The 23,596-nt window shown below is 38.5% G+C and overlaps 1 protein-coding gene across 4 annotated transcripts; it reads right to left on the minus strand.

The window, feature by feature from the left end:
* Window positions 1-1,664: 1,664 nt before the first annotated feature.
* Window positions 1,665-23,221, minus strand: MSL3 (MSL complex subunit 3). 4 transcript variants are annotated; one of them, XR_008232988.1, is made up of 14 exons: window positions 23,063-23,221; window positions 21,017-21,099; window positions 20,347-20,442; window positions 19,673-19,773; window positions 18,642-18,733; window positions 17,706-17,828; window positions 17,074-17,234; window positions 14,896-15,054; window positions 14,167-14,429; window positions 13,671-13,780; window positions 13,381-13,480; window positions 12,796-12,880; window positions 11,152-11,304; window positions 2,498-2,577 (listed from the first exon to the last, which is right to left on the minus strand). XR_008232988.1 is itself a non-coding variant. In XM_052773878.1 (13 exons), the coding sequence occupies exons 1-13, from the start codon at window positions 23,159-23,161 to the stop codon at window positions 2,478-2,480; spliced, it is 1,572 nt and encodes a 523-aa protein (XP_052629838.1). In that variant the 5' UTR covers window positions 23,162-23,221; the 3' UTR covers window positions 1,665-2,477. The 4 variants fall into 4 exon arrangements, 3 of the variants coding, with proteins under 3 accessions (XP_052629838.1, XP_052629839.1, XP_052629840.1); XM_052773878.1 differs by lacking the exon at window positions 11,152-11,304 and having other exon boundaries at window positions 1,665-2,577; XM_052773879.1 differs by lacking the exons at window positions 11,152-11,304; window positions 23,063-23,221 and adding an exon at window positions 22,470-22,636 and having other exon boundaries at window positions 1,665-2,577.
* Between the last annotated feature and the right edge of the window lie 375 nt (window positions 23,222-23,596).

Consider the following 23,596-nt stretch of genomic DNA (forward strand, 5'->3'; position numbering starts at 1 on the left):
CACACTGTTAAGTCTCTATATATTGTAAGACTAGTAAGAACTACCCTCTTACACAACCTGGTTCAAGTTTTGGCAAGTCTCTTGCACTGCTTCAGCTTTAAAAAAAAAAAAAAAAATCAGGTCTAAAAATAGGAAAGCAGTAAAAGAAGAGTGACAGTAGATGCCAAAGATGCACATTACTGTAATTGAATATATAAACCTAAACTTTTTAAATTCAAAGAGATAGCATCCTGGGAAGTCATGTCAATTAGAAGTGTCAAAAAGCGCAAAAGGGTGCTACTTTTGAGAACAGGTTTTTATCTGTTATGAGAGCAAGATAGTTTGTAATATTATATCCAATAGCAGCTTCAAGAGAATTTTACAAAAAAGTTTGTTCACATAAAGACTACGCTAACTGGACCTTCAAAATCCGCCCCCCCCCCCCCCCCCCGCCCGTCTTTTGCAAATCATCACAATGTATCAACAAGACAATACCGACAGTATTAACAACCCCTGCAGAAATTGTCATTTTAACAGTTTAACACAGTCACACAGTAAGCTTTAAATGCCTTTCGTAACTCCCCTTATACTCACAGGTACCAACAGTGGAACAAAACGAGATTTGCCATATTATACACACTCTAACATTCCTGCAATAGAAAGGATTAAGGATGGAGTTTCAGGCAGTATTCCAAGATTAATCTCATTAGGTAGTCATTAGTATTTTGTTGAACTGTCTTTTTAGAAAAACAGGGTCTAAGCCTAGACATGTTTGCAAAGTAGATTTTGAGATACTTGGATTCTGCTAGAGATTCAAAACTTCTGTAATTTGAAAAAGACTAAAGCTTAAAAATGGGTATTTTTGGTACAACAGAAATGCATTTAAAAAGAGTAGTACTACTGAAAGGTAATCTTTAGAAATAATGATCACCAAATCTGCATGCACCCATGCCAAACATTAACTAGATTAACAACCATGAAGTTTAACAGACTCTTTACAGCAGCTTTTCTAAAAAGCAGAACCTGAATTGCTAAAAGCAAGGTAACCCTTACCTTTTCAGTTCAAAAGCTTTAACACACCAGCACACTCTGAAAAGTAAGTGACAATGAATGCCAACAGTAGATTTCAGATTTCCTTTGACCTCTTCGACTAAACTTGCCATTTACATTTGAAAGATGATTCCTGCTAACTACAGGTTTCTGCAGATCCGGGAGGAATGTGTTGAGTTTTGCATTACAGGCAAGTGTTCTAATGGAAGTTTTCTGAACTAGGAAGGATTAGAGAGTGATTAATGCAGTAGTCTGTGAGCCTTGAGTCCTATTTTTCTCCCAGTGCTTTTAAAATCTGTGTCTGTCTTGACATAGCAGAGGATTCTGAAGGCCAGAGTTCTAAGTCATAGACAAGGTTCTGATGACAATCAAGACAAGAATTCTATTTCAATTACTGAGTGTGTTGTCAGATTTCTAGGAACTCCATTCTCACTGAATTCCTATTTCCAGAGCTAAAGCATTTAAAACTGTCTAAACAGACATTCTTCAAGTTTGTAGAAGAAAACCCAATGATACTGAAAGGGCTTCTCTCCCTATGTTGTCAGTGCTCCCACCTCTCATTATATGCACATTTAGCAATCTCAGAAATACTAATCAAGCACAAACAAGACATTTTAGACAGTCAAAATCACACATTTACACAGCAGCCACTGTGAACTTTATTAAGAAGTGTTTGCCAGTTAAACTGCCATCACTTTATTGACTTCTCCGCTTACTTGTAGAAAATCAGTTCTTTCATAATGGCTCTGGAAATAATTTACTGCCATGTAAATGTTGAATCACTGGCAATGTATGCTCTCCTTGGAACTCTGGCAGCCTTACCATGAAAAGAGCTATAAACACCTTTGCAAAATGCAAAGCAAGCAACACATCTTTCATTCAAGCAACAAAGTCATTCTTGAGGCAGATGTCATGCTAGCCAAACAGCAAAACCATCTTTACATTAAGCAATCTTTTCTATCACGACAGTTCCACAAAATGAAGTGCAATTTGTGAGGAGAAAAATCCATAAGATACCAGTTATGCATTTTCTTCATGTAACTGTGTAGTCAAGTCTTATTTCTCAGGCTGGAGAGGTTGAGCTAAAATGAAACACAGCATGATGATCTATCTTCATGAAAATGTCCTGTTGCTAATGCATCTGCTTTTGCCTCCTTTCCTCTTTAATTGTCCTATGCAGTCCTATGCATTAGAAGTCAGAACAAGGCTTCTTCATTCATCTGGAGTCAGAGTTATATTCAATCCTCTAAGTAACTCACAACACAGTCTATACATGTATCTGAAAAGTTCTCCATTTCTAAGTAATCCAACCGTCGCAGAAGATATTTCCCTATTTCTTCACCTCCAGAAGTTGCTTTAATTCCTTTTTCATATTCATCTTGTAGCCACGTGGCAAAGTAGCATTGTCATGGGCTACATATAGTAGGATTTAGTCTTTATTAAGAGCTTCAGTAGATTGCCCGAGGATTTTTAGTACTGTAGTAGGCTTCACATGCAGCTACATAAGCAGATTCTGGGAAGAAATCATCATGGTATTCTGCTAAAAACCTGAGAAGAAAGCACACCAAAAAAAGAACAGAACATGAAACATTTAAGAGAAAAGCTATTTTCAAATTAATTTTTAAGCTCAGCAAAACCACAGCCTGAGAATTAAGAATTATTATACTTTGAAATTTGGCATACAAAAGACTTGCCCTATTTTTACAAGTTTTACATAGTGAGAAACAGCCCTCCCCTATCATTCTCAAATCCAAATAGCATTAAAAAAAAAAATTTGCTCTAGCTCAGTAATAAAAAAAAAAAAAAATCCAAAAGTTGAAGCTACACTCAGAAAAGAATGCAAAGTACTATCACAGAAGAAAACAAAAAGCAAAAAGATCTTTCTGCAACTTCTGTCAGTCACCTGCTCAGCATACTCTTTTCATTTATGTCAAAACCAGGATTTTCAGTTATCACTATGTCAGTATCTTATACAAGCGGCCAGTAACCATTAAGTCAAACTGTATCTTTTAAGGTAAGTAAAGCTATGATTTGTTCTTTCATGTGCCTGTGCATTTAGGGTCTCCACCCGCCACGAGTATCTGATTCAAATATGGCTCTCAAAGACAAATACGCATCTTTTGCAAAACCAGTATTTTATAATGTCTTCCTGCTCTGCTAACACACAACTCTTTCTTTGGTTTAGGACCGAAAATGAAAATAAACAGTGTTGCTACTAACACCAGTAACAAACAGCTGAAATGACTATAAGCTCTCTGCTCTTTCCTTTGTATACAAACATACCAGGTATACAAATGGGGGCAAAAGGGCAAAACAGTTCTTAAATCCTGAAGCACGCAATCAAGTTGTACTTCAGAAAAAAACACAGACCTTCAAAAAAATACCTGGATATTAAAGATCAGCATCAATAAACATGGCAAAATGTTAGCTACAGGTTCTCTGAGTTAGAGTAGGAAGCAACAGAAACAACAGCAGTGTCATTTGCATAATCTGGTTTCTCTCAAGAACCACTGGCTAGGGAGATGACTTCCCTATTGGAAGCTAAAAATACCAGTTTTGCACAACCAATACTCTGGACACAGAAAGTCCAAACTAAAAAAAATAAAAACGTACAGGTGAATACAATAAAACCACAATGTTTATCCAACCTTACTCACAGCTACACTGCCTGAACTAGGCATGTCCTTTGATCTTGAGAGCCAAAGCATCGAAGAACATTGCCAAGATTCTCTGTGTAAGGCAATCTAAATTTAATCGGAATATATTAATTGCTGAGAGCTCATACAGAAAGGTTACAGCAAAAAGCCACATATAAATGAAAAAAAGTTGATTTCCCCACCGCCACATACTTAAACACAGGCATCAAACAAGTGCTAAACTGGAGGAATAACTGGTTACATCCTACTAATTCTAGGAAAAGCAGTGAGAAATGCAAGCTTTTTTAGAAGAAATCAATGCTTCAATGTATCACCACTTATTTAGAAGGCACTTTGTCAACTTCCTCCGTACTTGCTTATTTCATAGGAGTTCTGCAATTAACAGTACAGAGGGACCTAGGGTGGTTTCTGATGTAAAACATTTCAGGTTTAAGACACCCAAGTGAACTGGCTGCACAACCAATACACATTCAGAAGATGAAACAGCAGCTTGTTTTTGTTTTTAAACATCACCTAAGGAATTGAGCAGAAAAGGCTCTGTTACATGACCGGTAACAGCGTCTAATCAAGCACATAATTTCTGGCAATATTCAGCTGTGCAGGTACTGCCAAAAGAGAGAAAGATCTCTCTTGTATTTAAAGCACGGGTCCAACTGGCTCTGCCACAGAATGACACCACATAAGCTATCATAATAAGTGTGTAAGAACTAAGTAAATTTAAAGTTCCACACAGTCTTCATTCACGCAATCCTATACTTTTTACTTAGAAGTATTCATACTGTGCTAGTTTCTCATTGGGTCCAACAGCAGCTTCCAATTTTATTAAATAGCACAAAGCAAAAAAGATTACATAATTAAGGTTGAGAGATAATTTTAATAAAGCTGCTATGAAAACTATTTTGCTAAATGAAAAAAATTGTTTTTAATATTACACTGTTAGTCGCATTATACCAATTTCCTATTCACAGAAATAAAGGCATTTAAATAAAAGAAGTAAAACCAGCAGTGAAATATTTTCCCCTGAAAGAACAAAAGACAGTCACAATCAATGCAAACAACGAAGTAGTGAATCCAAATTAGTTAAAACTTTGGCAAAAGAATGAACCAAAAAAAAAAAATAGTTTTATTCTTTTCTTGAACTAAAAAAACAGGACAAATCTAAATTAAAACCACCAATATTTGATTAATACACTGTTTGAACCCCACTACTTAGTGATTTACTAGCCCTTGTCATTAAAATCATTGACCTACTTTTCTAGGCTTACCAGGCCATAAATTGCTCTAATACTTTATAAAATGCCTTTTTTCATGAGATAGAGATACCCCTTAGAAAATAAGCCAAAGAAACACAAAAACAATTCACACACTCAGATCACTCTAATCCTCACTGAAACATGTCATTCATTTGCACTACACACACACATTACTCTAGGACAACCACTACAAAACAGTACTAAAATTATAGCAACTTAGAAGCTAACAAAATACCTGAGTCACCAACTGCTATGACCTCTGTAGTTAGCGACAAATCACTTTCTGGGATACGTGCGGTTGGTATGAAGCTGAGTGTGATAAGGCCTAAGACTTAACAGACTTGAGTCTAACTTTTAACATACTTAGATTCTACAAGATTAAGATGAGCCACAAATGGAATTTAATTAACCATTCTTCATTAACATGCGTTAATGACTTCAAGAGATAAACAGGGAGTAAAAACTACAGGGGCCAAGCAAATTCTTACTGTTGCTGGCTAACATTCTGTAAAACACAGTACCAAGTGCTAGATCATACCAGGCAGTATGTTTTAAAAGAACATCAATAAAACAAAGGAACCTGTAGAGGACATTGGGTAGCTGACAGTTCCAAGAATTTTAAGGGCAAGTAATGGGAAACAGGTTCATTTTCTCTTACACATTTCCTGACTTTTGCTTAAGATCATCAGTCATAAATGCCAGTTTGGTTCAAGCTAAAGTGACAGCTGGTGAAGATGAGAAATTTTAGCGGAGATGCTTGTGGCACAGCTACAACTAATAACAAAAAAAAAAAAAAAAAAAAAAGGCAGGCAGAATGCATGCAGTCAAATGTACATCTCTCTGTTCTTAATGTAAGTGCTGTGAAAAGCAAAATACCCCAGAGCTAGCAGATACAAATTACTTTCAGCAAAGAAGCAGGAGGAAACAGGCAAAAGAACACAAGGTCAGTTTCTGTCCCAATCCTTTGTATATCTGTATACAAAGAGCAGTGGCCCTTCTAAAACTGCTTTCTATTCAAACTACATCACAGTGCAGAAAGCTGGCACAGAAATATTAGGAGTCTCATAAGACTCTTAGCTACTGGATATTTCACTAACGCTTTGCTCTTGGAAGAGCTGAAATAGCAGAAAGACCAATTTCACCAGCACCTGCAAGTCAAGAGCCAAGATTTAAAAATAGAGGGAGCTGTACTTAGCAAGCAGAGCCAATGTTCAGCTATAGATCAGAAATCACATTGCTATTTATCTATTCAGAAATTGTTTCATTACTTTTAACTTATAAATCTGATAAATTCAGTCACCTGTTGCATTATTGCCTTTTTCATTTTTGTATTTTTTAGAGTTCATATGCGTACACTTATGCAATTAAACTGCTTACAAGTAACTGAGTTTTGAGATGCACAGTCCACACAAACATCCTGATGTAAGACTGCATGCTTTTTTCTCATCATGAGCATCCACAAAAAGAATACTTACGCTTTACACTCCTGCTCAGAACATACACGTAACAGGACACAATGCAGCTATTTACCTCTCTACCACAGGTTCCTAGAAGAGCAACACTTCAGAAAGGACTAGAGGGGATGGAGACAAGGGAAACAGACATGTGGGCAACCTAGCTTGAAGAATTCCTATGTTCTGATCTTCAGGTGTAGCAGCCCATAAGCAAGTTTACCTCAGGTGACTCCAAGCAATAGCCTCATAAATATACTACCATCTGGCTGAGAGTTACACAGGCAGATCTACCAGTAAGAGGCGTAGAACTATCGTTATCCACGTTAAAAGGCCACTTGACATATATATGTCAGGAACATTTCTCAACAGAGTCACTGAATTAATATGAGCTTTAAGAGCGTCATCTGGTAGCAAAAATGTCCTTGTCTTGGCAGCATCAACACAACCTATTACCCAAACAGTCTCTGCATGAAAAAAACCACTCTTCTAAATGTCAGCTACCATCACATGAATAAACTCCAGGATGGCCTGAAAAATGTGAAAATTATGAAGAAAGGAAAACCTTAATAATTTTAAGAAGGACAACCTCAGCCATAAGGTATAAGAATACAGAGTTAAAATGAAAAGTTTCCAGGAAGGTGACATCTTAACACGCTTTCACTACAGCTCTGAGCTCTAGCAGGTAAGCAGATGCTTTGATGAGATCAGTGGCCTGGGCTAGATGCTGTCTGAAAGGCAACTGTAACGATCTATCTAAAGTAATTTGCTTAAAGAGCGTGATGGGTCCTGACTCTATGAGTCACCTCATCAAAAGAAATGTCATTTGCAGATTAAGCAGCTATCTCCTTCTCCAACACTACTACTCAAACGCAGGAGTTGAAAGCTAATAGGCTTAGTTTCACACAAAAGCATATGCCACCACCTGCCCCCCACCCCCTCCAACTGACAGGCACGTCTCCACCTGCAAGGCTGTTCAGGGCAAAAGCTCACCAACAGGAAGTTCGTCATAACCCCGATGCGGTCAACAGAACAAGTGAAGTGAAAAGTTTCAGATGTTTATTCTGATATCTAGTGTCTCAAGAACCATGCCAAAGGAACCAACAGGCTTGTTTTGTTGACTGGACTCTCGTCACTCATCCACATACAGAAACCAAGATCATTTTCCTTGGCCTTTAAAGACCAAGTGCAGAGAACTCTGAAGATGCCAGGTAATCAGGCTGAGTGAGTGAAAATTAAATGTGGTAACTTCTAGTAGACCTTTTGGGAAAACAGTCCCACAAGAGCTCAATACAGGAGTCTTTGGCTGGTCTTGAGGATGAAGACCTACTTTTGGCAAGGCCAGCATAGATCCCAGAATCAACTCCTAGAGCTGCCTTCTAAAAAAGCTACCATAACACTTACAATATTTTGGGCAACCTCTCACTTTAGATGCATGATCCAAACCTCTACTATTATGATTAGGAATATGCTCCTCCTTCAAATACCCAGGCACCTGATGATTTGGTAAGTAGAAGGAAGAGAAGCAATCCACATGGTACAGTTTCAAGAAGTATTTTTGGCAAAGCAATCAAACCTTAGTCAAGAACAATAAGCATGCACCAGCAGATTCTGCAGACCAACCAGACAACTTAAGACTACTGAAAATAAGAACCTGGACAATACCAGATATTCACTAAGAAGCTTTCAACATAAAGGTGCCAAAAGCTTGAGAGGACCCAAAATGGCAGTTACCTTTCTACCCATTCAATGAATACAGCAAAGCCCAAATACAAAGGTAATAACGCCCTAAACTAAGGCATATACTGTGCAAGTAGAATTCCTTCATTTCAAAGTCTTCAAAACTTTAAAAAAAAAAAAAGTTCCTTTACCTTTTTGTGCCTCTAAACCCACATTTGTCCATTGACACTCAGAACCCTGATTTTCTCACATTTAGGCTCCAATTCCATAAAGTTTTCTAGTATGTCATAATTGCTATGCTGCACAGGTACTTTTTGTCAAGTAGCCAGTTAATCCCAAAACTGAGAGGCAAATAAAAAAGCCCTAATCAATACAAGAAACAGTATTAGCATTGCATTCTTTGTGATCTTCCAAAAAGTTATTTTTAATCAGTTGCCATCTTGCAACTTTATAATAAAGTCACAATGAGCAGGAACTCCGTCACAAGCAACTTCACCCAAATAAAGATGTTTTCTATCCCATTCACCATGTGCAATGCTTCATTTTTTCATTCTCAGAAAGCCACTAATAACCTCTCATTAACTGCACATTAGCACAGACTAGTGGTCATAATTCACCACTGCAATTACATATCATAAAATTACTACACTCAAAAAACGTTGTGCTATCAAAACCAGAGATCTACTTCTTAAGGATACTTCAAACAACTTGTCATCTTTCTATATACACATTTTATTATCACAGGCCTTTAATTTGGTCACATTCTGATTTGGCTTCCTTCTCATAAAATACTTAACAGTATCAAAATACTTTTCTACCCGTGGAGCAGAGTGGTGCAATAAATACAAGCATGTTGTAAAACATCAAGAAAAAAATGAGATCTAAAATGAAAGAGACAACTTACAGGATATACTGAGTTTGAAATATCAGTGGGTTTTTAACAAAACTAAAGTCTTTGACCATTAAGAATGCAGATTTCCATAATCTGGAATACTACATATTGGCCTCATCTAGAAAAGTATATTAGAAATTTTAGAAGCGTTATTTTAGAAATACTTCATCACTTGCTCATTCTTCTGTATTTCATGAAAGCCAAAATACCTATGGCTTTCTGAAGTGCTGTACCATTTTGTTTTGCTTTTTTCCTAGAACGCAAACGACATTGACTGAAATTACCTCAGTGAAGATGGGTCATGCAGTTCTAAAAACAGACATGTTATATTCTTCTGATTTTTAAGTATCTCCTATTGATCAACAGTCCTGAGAAGTAACCTCTCTGATCCCAAAACAGTTTTCCAAGTCAAGGCTGCATTCAAATCAATGGAAACAGCAACACAAAAGCTGGCATCTTCTTGCCCACCATTTCTCACCACTTAAGCAGCCTCTGGAGGCATGCTAGGCACCTCACAATTCAGAGAAGTTGTAAAATACAGCACGTACAGCATTTCATTAAAAATAGGGCTGAAATAATGGACTCAGTTAAAAGGCAATACTTTATCTCAAAAACTATCACCAGGTAGGAAGATTTAATCTGGGGTCTTTTGCTAGTAAGATTACCAGTTAGTAGGCACCAGTTACTGTGTTAGCTTCCACTGCTTGCTCCTGAAGACTAAACTCAAATTTTAAGTGAAATTCAGTGAAACCAACTGGTGAGTTTGTCACTAACATCCATTTCAGACTTATTCTTCTGCAAGTATTATGAATTATTTCAGAGCTAAATAATTTGAAGTGAAGACTAAGAGTTTTGTACTTAATTTGAGAAACTAGTTTTCTTTACTTCTGCAAATTTTATAATTGAGAAATCAACTTTCATGTTCCGCATGAAGAAATTTCCATTACGCACACTTGTAGAAAGCTGCACTAAGCACAAAGGGTACAGCTTCTACTTAATATGGAACTTAAAAAGATGTATTTCATACATCCCTTAAAAATGTAAGTTGTCTGGGAAACTGAGATCAATCTTGTCTAGCAGCAATCTGAGGGCATGACTGGAAAATATTACCTATGTAGCATTTCAAAGTGAATTTAATGCATCTATCAAGTACTGAGTAAACTCAATAAAACAAGCTTCTAGACAAAGTGTTATATTAAATAAGTCTCAGTTTCTCAGCCCACATGAGATTAATAGTACAAATGTTAAATGAAACTGTAAACTTTAGCCATAAACTCATAATACAAAATTAAATCGGTCTCTATGCCAGAACTAAATCAGTTGTGCACCACATGAAAGTTTCCTTTAAAAACACATAAACTACTTACGCTTGGACTACTCTACCTAGAATTCAAAGAAGATTCCGGAAGTTTTACTAATGTGAACAGACAGCTTCAATCCCTTGTCTGCTATTAGAAAAATAAAGAAAAGGAGAGTACTTCAGCTTGTCACTCAAGAGCAATTCACTAAAAGAAATTAGGCAGTCTTAAGTAAACTGGCTGCTATCATCTAATGCACACAGACTGTGTAGGACAGTTCTTACCTTTCAAAAGGTAAGCCAGAACAGAACTGATAGAAAATATTTTTAATTAACATCCATTAATCCTTTCCTTCCCAAAAAGGAAAAGACAGAATGTGAAAATTGAAGAACTAGTACAAGATGTCACCTCAACCTCAAGTTTTCTCTTGTGATGAGAAACAGATAATGCAGAAGTATTTCTGTGATAAAAATCAAGTCTGAACAAGTTTCTAGAAAATATAATTGTTTGAACACTTTCAATGACATATGGGACAAAGAAATACCCAAATGAAACATGTCCTAAAGTCTCATGAATACATGTTGAAAAAAACTCATAATATGCATTGGTTTCTATGTTACTTATTTGAATACACAGTAGCATATCTGGTAAGGAAACTAGCCTACGAACACTATTTATGACAAAGCTACCTAAGATCAAATGCTTCCTACAGCAGTAACTGTAACTTGGAAGATTTTTCAGGAAGCCTCTCAATTTGACCAGTTCTGACAAAACCACAGAAATCATTTCAGCATAGAAAAGAAACACTGAGAACAACATCAGCAAAACATACATGACACTGGCTTAGAAAGCACTTGAAAAAACACACAGCCCTCGAACATTTTGTTGCACCAGATACGCGATATTCACACTATGCTTGCCTTGGGGGGGCTCATTTTGGTTTAGCTGTAGTCTGGTCTTGAGGACTGAATGCCCCCTAGTACTGGAGCACACTTCTGGTTAAGTGTTTTCCAAAAGGAATCCAGCTTGTGTACTCAGAGCACTCTGCAATGCAACACAAAGCATGGTAAGTGGGAACTACTGAGAGATTTGCTTCAAAAGCACAGTTCTGTCTGACCTAAAAATGCTGATATGGAAACATCTTCTAATTACTTTTTTTTTTTAATTTCTATTTATAGATGACTATACACTTCAATGAGATGAGCAGATGAAAAAATAAGACATACGGATACTACCACCAGAACTTTCAGTTTAATCACCTCCCTACTTGCATTGGGGGTGGGGGACGTGTTTCCTCCCTCCCTCTGTTCCACTCCACCACAGCTCATCCATAGAATGGGTATGAAGAAACTGTATTTAAGATGCTAAGAGCAGAGACCTGCTCTGACCAACACAGAAGAATGTGAACAGGCAGAGGTCTGATAAAAACTGATTTGACCCACAGTGAAGTTAAGCACCCTAAATAATATTCACTTCAAGCAAAAATAGGTTTTCAACAATAAGCACTAATGCTGTCCTGTTTAACTTAAAAGTATTTTGAATACTAACAAGGGTCTGACAAATTAGAGATGTAAAAAGGAATCAGTAAAACTTAAAAATTAAATGCTTCAAGAGAAAAATTTTGTATTGTAGAAACTTTGACATTTGAGCCATCTTTTACTTTCAGTAAACAATTAAAGTAAAAGCATTTTAAAGCTTTCATCTCCCTGATCTCTAACAGAACTTTTGATATGCTAGTGCCACATTATGTTACTTTTCAGTATGTGGCTACTTAAGAGTCTTTGACCAAAATTAAGTTAGGCATTCCACATTTGTAAATGGTAAACATCTGGAACAACATTTTCTCCTGTAAGTTTTCCTTGGCAAATTTATTTTCCCCACACTAGATATCTAATTACCAGTATAATGTCATGCAGAGATACTAACTACAGTACCTGACAAACAAAGCTGATCATGGTGCAGGTATGACTATACTGACTCCAGCAGTGGAGCCAGTGTGGCCAGAAAGAGTTTGGGTACCTCTACAAGCCACTGCATTGCATAACAGAGGAATCTTTCTGTTCAAAGTTCAATTAGAACAGATTTTTCTTTAAAAAAACTACCATAATCAAAAACATGTTCTAAACCACAGGTTTCTTCCCCTGCAAATATTGATGCAACATCAAAACTCCCAGATTATGCTCTCAAAAATAACAATACAGAGTTTGTATCTCTTCATAAAACATGCTTCTTAACCAAGTCACACTTGTCATTCTATACATGCTAGCAAGCAAACTTCTACACAGCAGTTCTCTATCACTGTGTTTATCAAAACTTTAAGTAGGGATTTCAGGTTCCCTTCAATTTGAACTACAGAATCAAAAATCTTCTACTAATCCTTATTCAAATTGTTATTATTAAAATCTTTTATCAATTTTATCATATTCTTGTAGTTCTAGAAAATGAACATCTTATTTTAAAAACCCTTTGTCATTCCAGGACACTTAGATCTATGTAACAATGCAAACACTGCTGTGGTACATTGTGTCACATTACCTCAGAAACATTTCGAAGTGTTTTACTAAAGCCTTTAGGTTTTTGTCAGGAAAGCACATCTTCCCCAGTATTTCTGGTAGCTTTACTGTAAATAAGAGAAATAATGTTTACACCTGTTCTTTTACAAGCAACTTCTAATTACTTTTATCCACTACACAGAAAAGAAGAATATAAACATTTCTTCTCCCTGCAGCCTCCACTTTTCTTCGCAAGTTACTCCGTGATCTTTCAAGAGCTTACTAAAAAGAAACATGCTGAGAAAGTGAATGCTGCTTGGTTTAACGATGTTTGACAGCGCATTGGAAGTAATGCTTGTTTACTTTCATTAAATGAAGGCTTACAGAGCCAGTAAGAGATAAGCAATTTATGAACAGCCTAAGAGTTTTAAACAAATTAATATGCACACTTCTCCAAGAATAAAACTAAATGTGATAAAGCAAACAGAAAAATCACATGGATATGGTCACAGAAAAAAACCCAAAACCCAACAAAAACACACCCCCAAAAAATCCCAAAACACCAAACAAACAAACAAAACCCAAATGAAGTAATTTCGATCCAGCACAGAATTTTGCATCAGTTTACCAAACATCCGTAGCAAATGTTGAGATCCATAGATATATGAGGGAGGCGGTGGCTGATCACTTGGTGGATAATTCTCTGGCATCAATTTCCAGGACAAAACCTAAGCATAAGACATGAAAATGTTGGTTATAAAATCTTTATAGCACCATAAATAATTTAGTCTGTGCAGAACTTCAAAATCAAAGATTAAATAAGTAATACAAACAACACCTTTTCTTACACAGCCCTACTCCGAGGTCAACGAAACCCTTAATCACTGAATCTAGGATAGTAACATAACAATTTGTTACCTCATTCAATTCATTGTTTCTTCTCCCTTCAAAGCCAGTAAAAACTGCACTCCCCTCTTTGCTAGGAGTCAAAGTTATAGGTGAAGATGATCCACTATGGACAGGGGTTTCTTCAAAAGGGAAGGAAAAACAAAACAAATTAGCAATAAGTTTTATTATCTGTTTTATGGAACTGTAAGCCATTAAACATAACTAAGGCCTGCTGCTATAATGTTTAGAGTCTTAAACACTGGAATTCAATAAATATTATCCTAAAGCAGGCTCACAGAAAAGCAGCTCCTTGAATTCTGTTGAGAAATACAGTACCAAAGTACTAAGAATACTGCTTTGTATTTCTCCCTTCAGTATAAGTTTCAGAGATAAGTAATTGATACAAAAAGTAATTAATTCCTACTTCAATCACTCAGTTCACCGTCCAGATGACATAAAAAAAAAAAAAAAAAAGAACAAGACTTAAAATCTTGTTTAGAGCAATAATTTAAAGAGCAAAACCTACTTTTTTCCAGGTGCAAGAAGAGCTTTGGCATAGAAGCTGGGGTCTCAAGGTGCCGTCGTTTAGGTTGCGGGGAAGCACTGCTTTCCGATAACCTGTCGCAGTTAGAGCTATGGCGCGTAGAACGTCTCAGCGACTGCAGAATTTCAGGTTCAGCTTTTCGTCTTTTTGGCGTGGCTGGCTCCCCTGTTGTAGGCTGGCTGTCAGTTGACTGAGGCGTTGGTGGATTCAACAGAGGAGGACTTGGGGAAAGCTCCTCCTGATTTCTAGGAAATAAAGGCAGCTTTACAGAAGTGATCAGGGCTCTTCTCCCAAAAGAGATCCTTCTAGTTCCATAATCTTGTTAAATACTTACTCAAATGAGACAGTCTCCTCTCAATAACTACCAAGTGATGAGGCTCCTTTTAAATACCGTTTTCCGGAAGCAGATTTATTTTCAAATTTAAAAGTTAATGAACACAAATTTACATTTCAATGTAAATTTTTTTCCCCACAAAGTTGCAGCATAACTCTACACCAGTCAGTACAACCCCCTTTTGAAGTTAACCAGACAGAAATTCAGAACCTGAATTCTGAATTCAGGCAAGTAATTCACAGAAAAGTTCAGAATTTTATCAAGACAATTTTTAAGTCAAAGTCTGTGAGAAATCATCCAATTCTGAACACATAACCACATTCTATTGAATTTTCCTCAGGAGATAAGCAGTATTAGACTCCGTATACCCAACCTACCTGTTAGTATTTGTTGAGTTTTCTTTGATGGGAAGAAAGAATTTTGATGAAGTCACCTTCTTAAATTGAGTTTGTTCATAAGGATAGAGTAAAATTAATGGAAGTGTGAAGTCAAAGGTTATTCTCAGCCCATCTACCATCTCTTTACATAGCTCAACACTAGAGGAAAAAAAAAAAAGCATTATGAATTTCAAAGTTGCATGTCAATATTTTTCAGTGTAGTTGTAGGAAATTCCCTTTTAATACAGATCACCAACATCTTAACTATGATACGCCGACTTCATCACTAAGTAATGATAAGTTATTAAAAGCATACTTAAAGAGACAGTGATTGCTGTTGGTAACTTCAAACAAATACAAATTTTAAAAGTCTGCTTAAAAAGGTCAAACAAAATCATACAATTGTTCCATTGTATTACTATTTACTGGATTAATAAAATCTACTTTAGAGTAAATAAAGTTAGTTAGTTTTTCATGGAAGCATTATTTTGTTTTTTCCAAGTTTACTAGGCTCAAAAAAAGAAGCACCTACCAGAAAAAGTAAGTACTTAATAGACTGAATCTCTGTCTAAAAGGCATACGCAGAATTTGATCTATAGCCTCTAAGATGCGGTTAAGGCTGTGCTTAAGAGATATCCAGTGAACCAACAAAATCAGATACATTTGCATTGGAGATCAGTTTCCAATGGCCTGCTCCTGGTAACCAAAGCACTACATTTAGAGGCTACTACGAATTTCAGGTTTGGGCTTGTGTAAAAGACTCATGGTGCTAAGTGGTGAGTAGATGTGCTGTTACAAGCAGAACCAAGAACACTGAGTCCAGCCCATCTCCAACACCTCTCACCTCTATGAAGGTATTCATCTCTCATGCCTCAAGTGCATATATATGTATGCTAACAGTAATTTGATTCTGCTACAATGACCCACGTTAGAAATTCCCTACCTCCTATTACCATTCCACACCACTTGCTAAAACTATGCTATTTTTTTCTTCTGTTTTTAAAACACTATATATAAAATGGGTCAGGGGACCACCACGTGCAGAAATTCTATCCCATACAAGAAGGTCAATTACCTTCTGTGTTAGTGCAGTAAGGGCAATACAAAAAAGTTGTCAGCTGAATCTCTCCTACTTAACAGATCACTGAAATTATACGTAAATTCCTTATTAAAACACCTTTGTTACTGAGAAAGTCATGTAGATACATACACCTTTAAAAATCATAATATGCGTACAACCTTCTGTTTGTATTTCTGATGTCTCATCTAACTTCTTGTTTGGGAGATTATATTACAAAGTAGGAAAGTATCGTTAATCTGTCAAATAATGAATGACATCAATATAAACCAAGACACTCACATAGACCAAAATATTGCAAGGAACAGCATAATTATGCACTATTGAAATAGAACATGGTAACAAAAGACAAGATTTCTCTTCAATAAAATACAAGATTTCACCCCAGTGTAGACTTAGGTAAAGAATCAGTCTCATATAATATTGAGAATCTTTAACATAAGAGGAAAAAAAACAACCAACCAAAAAAACCCACACTACAAACACACAGGGTTAACACACTGCATTTGTAGCATGGTAGAAGAATATACAGCCTAGCTGAGAAAACAGCAGCTAAGACGCAATCAATTTTAATAAACAGGATTGGTGTTAATACACACATTGTTTCCTTACATATCGACTCCAGGATTTAAGATATGTCAATTGGAGGGGGAAAAAAAAAAAAAAAAAAAAAAAAAATCACTTGGGAGTTCTCTAGAAGTGCTTATATAAAATTATTTATCCTTTATAAAATTTGAACCTGTTCAGTTTTATTTAAGCACGGAATTCTCATACCAGATACTCTCTCAGTGCTCAAAAAATTCTTCACGTAGACAATAGCAACACATTCTTCCAAAACAGGTCACAATACTCACAAGAACTTAGTTGAGAAAAGGGGATATTGATGCTTTTGCATAATGACTTTTCAGATAACAGGGACCCTCTCACTGATAAACAAACTGTCAGTGTTACTGTACTATAGGTATCTGTCAAATATTTTAAGGCCCATAAACAGACATACATCACAGTATAAGTTCACAGAAGCGAACAGCTTTGAAACAGAATACAGAATCCAAGGTTATTCTTCTTGTGACAATAGAGCTGGACTAAAGATTACTTACTTCTTCTCTGGTGGCACATAATGAAGATTCATATTAGCGTGTGGAGTCATCTGATGGTGCCGAGATCTTTCATTGGCTGAAAAAGCAGCATTAATTGCAAAATGTTTCACATATGACTCCAGGATGGTTATTATATTTGTCTGACAAGGAAGCTTCACTAGCTGAAAAAGAAACAACAAATCAATGTCTTACAAAAACAATTAGTAAGTATACCAAGCTAAAACAGGAGCTTGTAATGTATTGACTAGTTTAGTAAGTCTCTATTGCATGAAGTTATTTCAGGAGTCATTAATTTGAACCCTTAAACTGCATTTTTTGATCAATCCTTTATAAATATCTGGAGAAACAAAAATATGATCAGGTTAACAAGCTTACTACATTTCCAGCTTCAAAAAACGAATCTGCACTCCAAAACACAATTGTGTACTGAAATGTTACATTCTTAAATATAATGACAAGTCACTGTTTTAGCTATAGAGAATTCTGCTCCCAACACTCTTTTTACTCTTCCTTATACTCATCTCACCTTTGCAATAAAGTTCAAAAAACCAGGAGCTGTTATACACAAGAACTACTTTTCATGCCCTCCCCACCCCCCCATGCACATTCATTTCATAGCTTTTACTTCATACCCGTTTTCTTCTATTAATATAGTAACAGTCTTCCTCAAGCTTCTTTTTCAAGACTTCAGGAATTTCTATGCTTATTGCTCTTTCTTCCATGTCCCTTTTTGTGTGAGTGTCTTGTTCTTCTTTCTACAACAGATCAGTGCAAGAAACAATATAAATTGGTTGTGCTTATGAACATTAGTGAAAAAGAACTTTAATAGGCAGGGTACAACACAACAAACAAGTTTTGTCATGCAAAAAAAAAATATAAAGTATAGTAAATATTTAATAGTAGCCTTACTGTAAGCAATTTAACAATACTGCTTTGAAGTCATCTGTGAATTCATTTTTTAAAAGTTTTTTTTTAATTTAGCATTTGCTTAAGTATTTAACACAGAAGAATGAACAGAAATTTGTTCAGTTTTGCTGCTTCAGATCACCCACACTGTAGTAGTTAGATTTCACAGACCTTCAGAACAACTCCTTACACTGTACTTTCTTTTCAATAATGTAGAGAAAATAACTGTTTTTTCTTGAAGTTAGTCTTCTACATTTTAAGAACAGAGTTGACATGCCCATTTCACAATAAAATACAAAAGCCAGAAAGATCCTGCTGCTATGAGGATTTGTCCAACCTGCACAGACCAGTAAAATTTTACAGCACCCAAAAACCTGGATAACCTAGGTTGCCAAGTTTTCTCCACATAAGCCTTATGTGTAGAAAGAGAAGAAAAGAAACAAATGTGTATTTTTAGATTAATATCAAAGAATTCTACAAGAATATGATGTCTCCTATAATTTTCAAAAACTCAACCACAGTGAGCACCAGGAGTAAGAAAATTATGCTTTTAATTCCATCTAAATAACCAGCTGTGGCCTGTATTTCATCTACTTCAATTTTTCTGGTATTTCAAATATAGATGTTTAAATTCTATTAAGGTAAAGAGCTCATGAATATACCATTTCTGTCCTCTCTTCTATGTCACTTTCTTCACTTTTTATTTCTTCATCTGTTCCTTCATCACTGTCATCAGAAGAAGAACTACTTATAGCTGTGTAAAAGAGATTTCACATATTTATCTCACATTATTACATTGCAGAGGTTAAGACCAATTTCAGGCCTCAATGCAAAAAAGACCCAAAACCCCCCAAAACCCAACAAAACAAAACAACTCACAACTAGCTTGTTACATTTAATGAGGATGAATAATTCTAACTGAATTAAACACACAAGTATTATTTACAGCACACTATAAACTTTTTAAATATGTTAAGACAAGAAGTTTACAGGAAGTGTTCTTGCATCCTCTCTAATCGAAAACCACTCACTTTTAAAAGCTCCCTACATTTCTGAACACTCACAGGTCTTTTCAATTTTTATTGGACTTTAGTTCTGAACAGGGGATTAACATATTAATAATTCAATCAGAAGGTCTGAACCTGTGCAGCAACAGTTACCAGAACATCAGTTAAGTACCAGCCAGTGTTCCTGCTGGTTTTCAAGCTACAAAGAAAAATGCTATGAAATGAAAGAGCTGGCTTGAGAGTGAAATCAGCCAGTCACCTGACAAGAAACAGAGCTTTGCGCCAGGCAGACTGGGGAAAAAGATAGTCTTATTGCCCCCTAAAATATGTAGAAACACTAGCAGGGAAAGCATCTTGTTTCCTAACACCAAACAAAGAAAACCGCGGGCTTCTCACACCTGGTAATACTACACTAAACAAAGCAGCATTAAGCTCTGAAATCAGTGATCAGAATAGTTGAGCGGAAGTAAGAAAAGCCTCTGGAACACAAGAAGAAAGGAGATAACTTAATAGATGCTTAGCGTGAAACATAGTGCTCACTCTTCATAAGACTGCCTCCATATACCTCAAGCAGGACTGTGACACTCTCATGTCATCCTAATAGCAAGTTACAGCATGCTCTGTACCCCCAGCTTCAAAAAGTTAAAGCCATCATGCCAGCTGTCAAAGAATGAAAACAAGCTCACAGTTTTCGCTACTCTCATCATTTTCTTCGGCAGGAAGGCTTTTTAATACAGAGTCAACACCAGGCAACCTGCAACGTCTCTTCTTTCTTCCCTTTCTTCTCCTACAGAACACAAAATGGTTCACTGAGATTTGGCTAATATTATTTAATTTGTTTATCCTAGCTAATTACATGCAAATGCACAGGAAACATATGTTTGAGTTATTTTCAATAATTAATGTTGAAATAATTTGGACAATGCTTATTTGAGAGTAGATACCTTAACGTCCGTACATTACCTCATATTCGTGTTCTCAAGCAGATCCTCAAGCCATGGCCAACCAATATTAGATTATTGCCTTTGGCTGAAAAATACTTCAGGTTTTCCTAAGTTATTTTTCAAGTACATTTCTTTGGGAAGATGTAGATCCAATACACAGGCATTTCGCAGCAATAGTTAAGAATAACATGGTTATTAAGTGTTAAGTCATTTAGAGTGTTGTTTAATAACAATATGTAGGTATCTACCTTAGTATGAGAAGAGTAGCTCTCTAGAATGCACTGACTATACTGAGTAGATATGTACCATCTACAGCATGAGCTTAAAGGCCAAGCTCACTTGCAGACACCTGGATGTACCTGTTTGAATCTGAAAATGAATCACTCATTCATTTTGAGACCAAAAGGATTTCTTACATGCGAGCCACAGCCTTCCGTGCCAATTTACGCTGTAATCTGCGGTTTTCGTCTGTATCACGAAGAACATGATCTTCAGCTGCCCATCTATCCCAGCTAAGGATAGGTCAAAAGAAAATTATTAACGGCTATGAATATATGCCACTCATGATTACTAATGAACTAACACACATTAAATCTAAAAAGCACTCTTTTAGTGTCATTCAGAAGCAACACCTGTATCACAAGGTTTGCATCCTTTTGTATTCCCACGGCTTCAACTCTCACGTTGCTATCTAAAACCTCTCAGACCTTGACTTAACATGCAATAGTGTTTGTAGCACCGACACATGCTATAGATCACAAGAAACTGCATTCACGTACTGGCCTTGATAACCAAACAGTCCAGGTCTAGATTTAACATAGCATGAACTCCTTTTATTAACGGAAACCTAGGAGCCACAAGTATATGCCAAAGACAGATACCTCATAAAGTTTAAACTCATAGCTACCAAACTGATCCACTGAAATTAATTGATACAGACCACTGTGAGCAAGTATATTAAAGGCATTCACAAAACCAAAAATACTCATGCAAACGTCAAACTCCTTTGATATTCTGTGCACTGCTTTTCTTTGCAGAATAAAATAGAAGAAATGAAGAAATGAAACCACGCACCCAGGTTCTTACCTTCTGTTCCAACCGTTAAAATGGATCAGATATTCTGGAATCTTTCTGCCTTTCTCATCTTTTCCAACAACAATATCAACAATCTGAAACAAATATTGAATAGCATGTATTAAAAAGCTTGAGAAAAAGTGAGCTTTCCGGTATTTAGGGAATTTACGCACAAAGAAAAAAAAAATGTTTATTTACAGAAATGAAATATACCTATAATTTTGCTAGTAAATATTGGAAGAAGATATGGATTATACTGAATGGTCAGAAAAACTAGCTTTATTATTGATCACTTTTAAAGTTGGGGACTGCTAACCATCTTTGTCCTGTCCTCAAATGTCCCATGCTTTCAAGACAGACAAAGGGGGACGCAAAACAAAGCAGTATCACAATACGGATATGCAGATATACATCTGGGCTGCTAACGTTTTCTCCTGTGTGCTGTCTTTGCGTGCCCTCAAAGCAGGGGACAACAGAGGTTTATATACATATATATATATGTAAACCTCAGAAATGCTGCTCTCTTGAACAACACTGAATCATAGCCACAAAACACTAAAAGGCTTTGTGAATATCTGAGCATTTGTTTTCTTCCTCTCTTTCACACATGTAAAACGGGCAAGTCTGAAAGGGCCTGCACCTCAAAAGACATGTCAGGTGGATCATTAAGAAGAGCATCAGGACTAGTAATAACAAAGGAATCATTCTGCCTGCACTTGGGCCATACATCTCCAGATGCACCTAGCTACAGTAATGCAGCACCGGCTACAGTAATGTTTTAACTTGAGAGTCCAGAATTTAATAACTATTGATGGAGTCAAGGACAGTTATGCTGGAGTTTGGGGTATGTGAAAGTAAAGAAGAAAAGGCACTGTTATTTTCTGCACTCAGGTTACCTCTATGGCTGGCAACTAAAGCTGTTGGGGTGGTCAGAACATAGGAATACACGTACAAACAAGAGAGCAGCCCAAAATATTGCAGGAAGGTGGAGCTCCTGACCAAAGATGTTTGAAAAACACTGATCTACACAACTAGCAACCCTGCAGCAAAAAGCATGAATTTGATCGGGAACCCAGTTGCAATACCTCCCTTTTCACCCCTCTCTGTAACAAAACAGAAAAACAGAGCTCTGTTTGCAAGTTAGGTACAGACGACTTAGGAATGAAAAATTATCTCGTGTCCCGCTGATAACCCAAACCGATGTCATATTTACAAGCTCTACGATTACTACCGCTACCCTTAAGGCCAGGCCCCAGCGAGTCGGTCACCTCTCACTGCATCACTCACGGTCCGCCGCTCGCTATCCTATTTCTGCGTGCCCTCCTGGACCGCCGCTGCCGTTCCAGCCCTTCCCAACGGCAGAAGGGCGGGCAGTAAGGGTAGGAGAGCAGGGAGCGGGGGCGGGGGGGGATGAATCAAGCTACGCTACCAAAGTACAGGGACGAAAGAAAGATTTCAGAATTACTTTGCAGGTGTTCAGCCGAGAACGGAAGGCGGGAACCGAGTCCGACACTTCCCAGAGCTCCTCGGCGGCCTCGCTCATCTACCTGACGCGAGAGGAAGGCCCCGGCGGCCCGGCCTCCACCGCCCCTTTGTCACCAGGCAGCGGGACGCCTCCGCCCCGCCGGGGGGGGGGGGGGGAAGACGAGGAAGCCGAGGGGCTCCCACACAACCGCTACGCGCACCCCCGGGGGGCGGAGGGCGATGACGGCGGCACAAGGACGGGAAGGAGAGGCCCTGGCGGGGATGGGCACCGCCTCGCTTTGTCTCCCAGCACCGTGACGGCAGGGCGGCCGCCTCCGCCCTCCCTCCCTCTCTCCTCAGACCGGCGGCCGCTTCCCGCAACAAGTGCTGCGGGCGGAGTCGCCGCCCGCCCGCGAGCGTTAACGGCAGCTGCGGCCGCGGGCCGGGCTCCGCCCCCCCCCGCGCGCGCGCGCGCTCCCTCCCTCCCTCCCTCCCCACCCCTCCCCTCCCGCCTGCCCGCCCGGCGCGTCTCGCCGCTGCCCCGGCGGCTGGGACGGGCGGGTTAAGGGCAGGGTGTCGGCTCGGCCGGGTCACCTTGGCATCATAGAGGACTTTGGCTTTGGTGGGGTCGGGCTCGAAGCAGAGAACTCTCTCCCCACGGTGGAACTTAAATTTCATTCCCCGCGAGGTCATTTGCTCATCATGGCGCAAAGGAGAGGAGCCCCCGCCCCCTCCCGCGGGGGGGGGGAAAGGAGGGGGGAGGCGCTGCGGCCGGCCCCGCCCCTCCCCGGCCCCGCCCCTCCCCCGGCTCCTCAGGCGGAGGCGGGCGGGAAGGAAGGAAGGAGGCGGCGGGGGTGCCGCGCCCGGTTGTCCCTGCCCCGGGCGGGCGCTGACAGAACCGGGCTGCTCTCCTGTGCCCGGCCCGCTGCCGCCGGTCACGCAGGGCGGGTGGGACGGGTGGCTGGGAACCGGCTGCGGGAGGGAGGGAGGGAGCGGCGATGAGGGGACACGTCCCTCCGGGCGGGAAGGGCGGCCGCCCGCCGTGAGGGGACACGTCCCTCCGGGCGGGAAGGGCGGCCGCCTGCCCTGGGCTAGGGGAGGTCCTGGCAGGTCACCCGGCTTTGCTGC

Source organism: Harpia harpyja, chromosome 22, assembly GCF_026419915.1.
Source record: "Harpia harpyja isolate bHarHar1 chromosome 22, bHarHar1 primary haplotype, whole genome shotgun sequence".
NCBI lineage: Eukaryota > Metazoa > Chordata > Aves > Accipitriformes > Accipitridae > Harpia > Harpia harpyja.